Below are 8454 nucleotides of genomic sequence, written 5' to 3'. Positions count from 1 at the left end.
TCTAAATGATTGCTTTAAATCAAATGAAATGCCGACATACAACTCAATTGCAAAACAATAAATCAACAAAACCTCTGTGGACGCATTGGTCGAGAGGGCTAAGTCGCTTTCCTACGGAGGTGAAGGCCCCTGGTTCGAATCCTGACTACTCCCATTGCGGTGAGTCCTTGTGCAAGGCACTTTATCACAATTGCCTCAGTCGACCCAGCTGTAAATGGGCACCCGCAAATTGCTGGGGGTGAGTTATAATTGGTTTTATCTGTTCCTAATATAGGGTCGCAGAAAAGTTCTATAGGGCTTATGTTAATTGTTTCACCAAGCGACGGTAAATAAAACTTACCTCATGCTTTTTATCTTTTCTCATGCTTTTACCTTCTTCTCATGCTTTTATCTTCTTACTTTACTTTTTGCAACACATCCTTGACCGTTTCTATTTTCTTACTGTATTATATTTTACTTCATGCTTCTTATTTCTTAACTGCTGTCTTTTCTTGCGCACCGTCAAGTCATGGTCAATGTTGACAGTTTGACGTACAATGTAGATGTAGATGTAGATGTACCTTTACCTTTTAACATTTATAGCAATCTGCTGAAATTATCCGAATATTGGATAGTTAATTATCCTTGAATTATATCATAAAATTGAATGAAAATCTTAACAGAAAGTGCTTATAAGATGTATAAACAAACGCACTTACTGACATCCCAAATCTTATGATTTCTCGGGAGAGATTCCCGACCCGAACCTCCCATTAAGACAGAGAGGGGCGATCCCCTTCTTGTTTACCACCCCCCCCCCCCCCCCCCCCCCCAACACCCCTTTCTCCTGCCTAAGGCATTCGCGGGCTGATGCCGGATGCCGGACCACTTTTTCGAAGCCGGCGACGGCCCTAATATTTAAAAGAAATTCCGTTTGTGAATACGATGCTAATTAAAAATAACGTTTAACTGCGTTTTATGGGCTGATTCATCTAAATTTAAAACTGATTCATTGTTTATCTTCTAGTTGTTGGTACCGGCGAGAACCAGGCTACCAACTAAAAAATAAACAATAAAAAAATCAGTTTTCAGTGCTATATGAAGTATGGCGAAATACTTAAATTATTCACAAAAATAAATATTATGACAGGCCCATAGTTAGCCATTTCCGCGTAATGGGCCCTTTCTGTTATCTAGTTATATCGGTTTGAAAGAGTTAGCGCCCTTTGAGACACTTGTCCCATTTGTAACTTATTTTTGTTACAATAAAAATTGCGACTGTTAACAGTTTACTTCAAAACAATGGATAATTCTGAAAGTGACAATGGTGAATTTGACGATACAGATACTCATGTTGATAAAGATGCTGAGAAAATTAGAAATGAAACGTCTACCTATGATTTCACTGAAAAGTCGTGGAGGACAGACTTCGTTCTTGTTGTAGAAGAAACAAGGTTATATGTTTCCAAGGCAATCTTATCACTTGTTTCGCCAGTTTTTGATACGATGTTTCAATCTAATTTCAAGGAAAGCACGTGTGATGAATTAGAATTGCCTGGAAAGAAATTAGATGACGTCGTAGAATTTCTACGCTGCATTTATCCGAACACATGTACAAAAATTACTTCTGATAATGCTGAGAACTTGTTACCGCTAATAGAAGAGTATCAAGTTTTACAGCTTAAAACAAAATGTGAAGATGCGCTGTTAAAGAATGACATTGATGAATGTACTGTAGAGGAGTTGTTTCAATACTTAAGATTGTCAAGCTTGTACGACTTGAAAGAGCTACGTGAAAAGTGTATATTCCTTGCAGCAGATGTATCAGAGGCAGAGCTAGATGAAGCATCAGAAAAATTCCCACTGCCCCCAGAAGTGATGAAAGAAATTTTCGAGGTAATAAATAAGAGGTTGAGGGATGATGTAACTTATTATTCGGACTCGTACCATGATGAGTGCAATACATCAGACAGACTTAAAAGGAAAAACGAAGAACTGGAGCAAGACCAAGCTATTCTGCAGCAATATTTGTCTGCTGAGATAAGGAGAAAGAAGGAAATAAAGCTTGATAGTGATTATAATTGGCAGGGGAAACATGTTGTTTTAGAAGTTGACATGGAGAGTGACAGCAGACCTAAAACTGAAGTAACTATTTGGGATATTCCATTTACTGTACAAGCGTATATTGACACTGATTATAGATCAGGAGAGGATCGGCTGAAAATTGATTTAAAGAACATGGGATCAAAAATTGTTTGTGCTGTCAGAGTTCGCATTATTCTTGTTAATAGACAGCCTAAAGGACAAAACATAACATTAAGTTTTGAGGGTAACTTCTCATCATCTCCAGTATTTAAGCAAAGAATGATCATGTTTACAAAATCGAAAGACCAAATTATGAGTGATGAAAATGGGCTTGTGCTCAATGGCAAAATAGGGTTGATAGTACAAATCTACTTGACGCAACCAAACATAATATAAAACAGACAGTTTATTACTTGAAACATACTTTGGTATAAGACATAGCTACATGTAGATGAACACAATATACTTTCTTCACCAAATATTAAGTTTTAAACCAAAATAAGTATACCCGGTAGTCAATATTGAATAAGTTTGTTTACTTTCATAGTCGAGCAGTTTTAAAGTTATATTAAAGAATATAAATTTATGAAATTTTTTTTTTTAGTGGGTGGATTATACTTTTACCAGTACTGAAGATATAAAAAAAATTATGATCGTTTCTTAAATAATATTTCTTCTGTAAAAAAAAAAGACAAATCTGTATATGTTGTATAAAAGGATGAAATCAAGTAATACAATTTAAACTTTCTTACTTATTATTTTGCTTACTTGAAATATATGTAGTACTTGTCATATCGCAACTTTAAACATATTTTTGGGCGCAGCATTTTAAGCAGGTAGGTAGGGAGACAGCAAACAAACATATTTTTTAATTTTGGCCTAACATTCTAAATGAAGACGTGTTTGCAGCTTTATTTTATGTTTATATATCTCTTATTTTTTATGTTAGTTCAATACTGCCCATTTTATGCATACTACTTTTTGAAAATATATCTTATTCTAGGAAAAAAAAAATTTCACATCAAGTGATGCAGTCCTCTTCATTAATAAAGCTATTAAATTCAAATTTCTTGACTGCAAAATTTTTCTTTAGTACAAATATTTTTCTAAAACCTTCCAAGTTTTCAGCTTGAAGGTAAACATTAGTTCTTTGTAAATGCATTTACTCTTAGAATCTTTATATATGTCAGAGACTATTTACTGAAAATGTCCATTTTGCACCTTTTCTGTTGTTAGGCGTTCTGCTTTTAATAAAAAAAAGTATTTTCCTTTAACTTTATTTTCCTTGAAAGGGAGCTACAACAGATAAAAAAGCATCTTTCAGTTTCAAATATCCAGTACATTACCCTTTAGCCTGCTGTCGGCAGTAGATTCTGCCTTTGCCTCCGTGCAGTCTGATCATGGTCTGCACTGTTCGCTATTCAGTCAGTAAATTTTCAGTAAACATCCCTCCAAATAATAAATGGTACTGCCTAAATTGAAAGATTGACCAGTCCATTTTAGAAATTTAGCCGGGTAAAAGTTAAAACATTCACAAAACCAGACGTGATGTCCCACGTGTACTTTTCTTTTGATATTCATTAAAAACGATATTATTTTGATAATATATGGTGGCAATTCTATATTATGAGGAATGAGTACACAAAATTTAGCATTATATTGGAAGCACTGGATAATTTTTTGTTTTCGATTTTCGCATTGTTTCTGAAAGGATATTTAATATGTTCAAGTTCAGAAGTTGAAAACTCAATTTATTGTTTCTTTAGCCATGGAGTTTACCAGGCCCACCTGCTGAGCTCAGTAGGAGAGTAATTTAGATCTATGGATCACAGGGTCATGAGTTTTGAAGCCCAGGGTGAGGTGACAATTTGATAAAAAGACATTGTGTCAGGAATCATTCATCCTCTACGTCTCTGATTCATGTGGGGAAGTTGGCAGTTACTTATGGAGAGCAGGTTTTTACTAGTACAAAATCCAGGAACACTGGTTAGGTTAACTGCCGGCAGTTACATAATTGAAATACTGTTGAAAAACTGGGTTAAACCCAAAACAAACAAACATAAAGTTTAACTACTGGTGCTAATGTTCACTGGTAAATGTTATTTAGTTAGAAAAAAAATGCTTGTATTAAATGAACATGTATATTTAGATTTTTTTTTTGCTACAATTTGTTCCTTATGCACATTTTCAATAATATAACAAAGTAGGCATAGATTTGATCATTAGCTCGACTATACGAAGTTTATTGAGAGCTATCCTACTCACCATGGCATCAGCGTCTTTCTGCGTCCCCACCTTGGTTAATGTTTTCTTACACTTTCTCTTTTTTTCTCCTTATCTCTGTAATTACTTGATGGATTTGCTTTACACTTGATTCCTCATCATCACTCACATCATCTGTCATAAGGGCCACAACTCTCACACCAATATTTCATGAATTATCCCACCTTTTTACTTAGAATTTAAGTTTTGATGCACTTTCTCTCTATCTCATTTATCTTAATTATTACTGAATGGATTTGATTTAAACTGAAAGTAGTTGTCCCACATCATCTCCCACATCATATGACACAAGGTTTACATCTCTGGTACCAATATTTACTCAAAGAACTATGAAATACACAGAATGGCAACTGGGGATTATCCTGCGTCATCTCGTGTTTGCGTGTTATCTAATTTCAAAGTGTTTGCCAACTTGATCAGTCGTGATCAATCGTGATGAAATCAACAGACGCTTACTGAAGTATAAAACTGGCGGTACGCCCGGCGTGTAATAAACCGAATCAAGTCCATTTTTCAAACAACAACTGTTGATTTCTCAGACTTCCAATCATAAATTCATTCCTTCCCTGTATTGAAAACACAAATATAACATTGAAAAGCACCATTATCATTATAAACAAACGATCCGAAAGTACATATGTAATCTTATTTCAAAGCATTTGCCGAATTGATCAATCGTGATCAATAGACACTTACAACGAGATCTCAATTAGTTGTCACGGGATGTTTGCGAGATTTCAAATTGCCGATCTATTTATTTTTATAGCTCTTTGATTAAATGAATTATCCCCCACTTTTACTTAGAATTTCAGGTTAAAGTTTTGATGGACTTTCACTATATCTCAGTTATTACTTAATGGTTTTAATTCAAACTTAAAGTAGTTGTTCATCATCATCACTCATTTCATATGATACAAAAGCCATAACTCTTGCACCAATATATCATGAATTAACTCCCCTTTTCACTTAGACTTTCACTCTATCTCAGTTATTAGTAAATTTAATTAAAACTTAAAATAGTCGATCCACCTTATTGCCTACATCATATGACACAAGGTGCTTAACTCTTGCACCAATTTTTCATGAATTATGCCCCCTTTTACTTAGAATTTAAGGTTAATTTTGATGCATTTTCACTATATATATATATCTTAATCATTGCTAAATGGATTTGATTCAAACTTGAAGTTGTTCCACATCATCACCCACATCATATGACACAAGGTGCATAATTCTTGCACCAATATCTTAATATGAATTATGCCCCCTTTTTGCTTAGAATTATACTTATTTAGTGTTTTGATACACTTTATCTTTATCTCTCTTATTACTTACAAAATGTACATGTAATATTTTTGACACAGACTCAACCTATTATGCAATATCTTCCGCCACCATTTGAGTCATTAAAAACTCCATTGACAGCTCCAGCTTCCTCGTATGAGCCCAGTTTCACTATCCAGCATCAAAATTGTCGAGCGCGCTGTTTGATGTGATAGCTCTTGTTAGCTCACCTGTCACATAGTGACAAGGTGAGCTTTTGTGATCACGTAGCGTCCGTCGTCCGTCCGTGCGTCCGTCCGTCCGTGCGTCCGTAAACTTTTGCTTGTGACCACTCTAGAGGTCACATTTTTTGTGGGATCTTTATGAAAGTTGGTCAGAATGTTCATCTTGATGATATCTAGGTCAAGTTCGAAACTGGGTCACGTGCCGTCAAAAACTAGGTCAATAGGTCTAAAAATAGAAAAACCTTGTGACCTCTCTAGAGGCCATATATTTCACAAGATCTTCATGAAAATTAGTCAGAATGTTCATCTTGATGATATATAGGTCAAGTTCGAAACTGGGTCACGTGCCGTCAAAAACTAGGTCAGTAGGTCTAAAAATAGAAAAACCTTGTGACCTCTCTAGAGGCCATATATTTCACAAGATCTTCATGAAAATTGGTCAGAACGTTCACCTTGATGATATCTAGGTCAAGTTCGAAACTGGGTCACGTGCCGTCAAAAACTAGGTCAGTAGGTCAAATAATAGAGAAACCTTGTGACCTCTCTAGAGGCCATATTTTTCATGGGATCTGTATGAAAGTTGGTCTGAATGTTCATCTTGATGATATCTAGGTCAAGTTTGAAACTGGGTCACGTGCGGTCAAAAACTAGGTCAGTAGGTCTAAAAATAGAAAAACCTTGTGACCTCTTTAGAGGCCATATATTTCATGAGATCTTCATGAAAATTGGTCAGAATGTTCACCTTGATGATATCTAGGTTAAGTTCGAAAGTGGGTCACGTGCCATCAAAAACTAGGTCAGTAGGTCAAATAATAGAAAAACCTTGTGACCTCTCTAGAGGCTATATTTTTCACGGGGTCTGTATGAAAGTTGGTCTGAATGTTCATCTTGATGATGTCTAGGTCAAGTTCGAAAGTGGGTCACGTGCCATCAAAAACTAGGTCAGTAGGTCAAATAATAGAAAAACCTTGTGACCTCTCTAAAGGCCATATATTTCATGGGATCTGTATGAAAGTTGGTCTGAATGTTCATCTTGATTATATCTAGGTCAAGTTCGAAACAGGGTCATGTGCGGTCAAAAACTAGGTCAGTAGGTCTAAAAATAGAAAAACCTTGTGACATCTCTAGAGGCCATATTTGTGAATGGATCTTCATGAAAATTGGTCAGAATGTTCATCTTGATGATATCTAGGTCAAGTTCGAAAGTGGGTCACGTGCCTTCAAAAAGTAGGTCAGTAGGTCAAATAATGAAAAAACGTTGTGACCTCTCTAGAGGCCATATTTTTCATGAGATCTGTATGAAAGTTGGTCTGAATGTTTATCAACTGGGTCATGTGGGAAGAGGTGAGCGATTCAGGACCATCATGGTCCTCTTGTTTTTTATTACTTTTCATAAGAATTTTATCTGAAGCAAAGCATGTAAACTATTTGATTACCATGATTACAAATTTGTATGATTGAAGGATTCATGTCGCTTATGGGTTCAGTCTGTTATTAGCTGTGACTGGAATTCTTAAGGTCTATGTTTTAGTAAAAATACTATTTTTTTGCCGCAAAATATCTAAAAAAAATTTCAACTCATTCCTATATTCGCCCTAATTTTTGTTTAGAATTGCGCTTAAATTTTGCCCAGAATTTTTGTTAGAAGGTGCGTGACAGCCTGTTACATATTTGTTGTGAAAATGTTCACTTTTTTCGTCATTTATGTCTTAAATTTAAATCACATGATCTTGTTATGCACTGAAAACTAATAATGAATTAATATAACATTGTTTTTCAATATAGTACTGTGAAATAAATCAGTTTTGACTGTAAATATTTGACAATTAAGATTACTGGATATTTTTGAATTTGCCATGTGGTTTATAAACATGTAGAATGTGGGAAAAAGTTGATTTTACACTCAATTGTTAGTTATTTTTCATTCAGCAGAAACATGTTTAGGTACTGTGAAATCATTTAAATTGGCTGGCGTGGAATTTTGCGCAAATGTGAAAAATTTGTGCATTTTCATTTTTTGAAATGAAAAAATATTAGCGCGGTGTTAAATTTGCATTTCGGTCTTAGTGCGAAATATGTGAAAATTCGTCCAACGCAAATAAAATGATTTCACAGTAATAGTTTAATTTTAAGACAAATATATTTAGAAAGAGTGATTAAGATATCCAATGTGTCTCAAGCCATACAGCTACACCTATTACATATCTACATACATGTATTATGTAGAAAAAATACTGTTGTTCATATTCTTCTGTCATAAAGCAATGGATCATTTTTCACATTAACATATTGGAAGTTTGCTTAACTTTGGAATTAAAGTTGGAACTATTTCCTGATTGGTATTTCTCAACACTTTCCCAAAAGATCCTTGTCATTTGAAGTATTTGCTATCATAACAGATGACAACCATAAAAAAGTAGGTTTGAATTTCAGCCCACATGTTATGTTTTTGCTTCCTCATTTTGAAAACAACACATAAGAAGTTATTTTTAGCCCCACAATTCGGAGAATAGGGGGGATATTCTACTCGCCCCAGTGTTGGCCTGACCTTACTTGGTTAAGGTTTTTTCGGCAACCTTTGTTTTTCTGCCATAGCTTT

General features: G+C 34.9%; 1 protein-coding gene across 1 annotated transcript; it reads left to right on the top strand.

Moving 5' to 3' along the window:
* Positions 1-1219: 1219 nt before the first annotated feature.
* LOC123542437 (uncharacterized) lies at positions 1220-8185 on the top strand. Its single transcript, XM_053530822.1, has one exon. The coding sequence runs from the start codon at positions 1282-1284 to the stop codon at positions 2458-2460; it is 1179 nt and encodes a 392-aa protein (XP_053386797.1). The 5' UTR covers positions 1220-1281; the 3' UTR covers positions 2461-8185.
* Positions 8186-8454: the final 269 nt, after the last annotated feature.

This window comes from Mercenaria mercenaria, chromosome 19 (genome assembly GCF_021730395.1).
Source record: "Mercenaria mercenaria strain notata chromosome 19, MADL_Memer_1, whole genome shotgun sequence".
Taxonomy (NCBI): domain Eukaryota; kingdom Metazoa; phylum Mollusca; class Bivalvia; order Venerida; family Veneridae; genus Mercenaria; species Mercenaria mercenaria.
The sequence above is the reverse complement of the archived record's forward strand: the minus strand, read 5'-3'. Positions and strand labels throughout refer to the sequence as shown.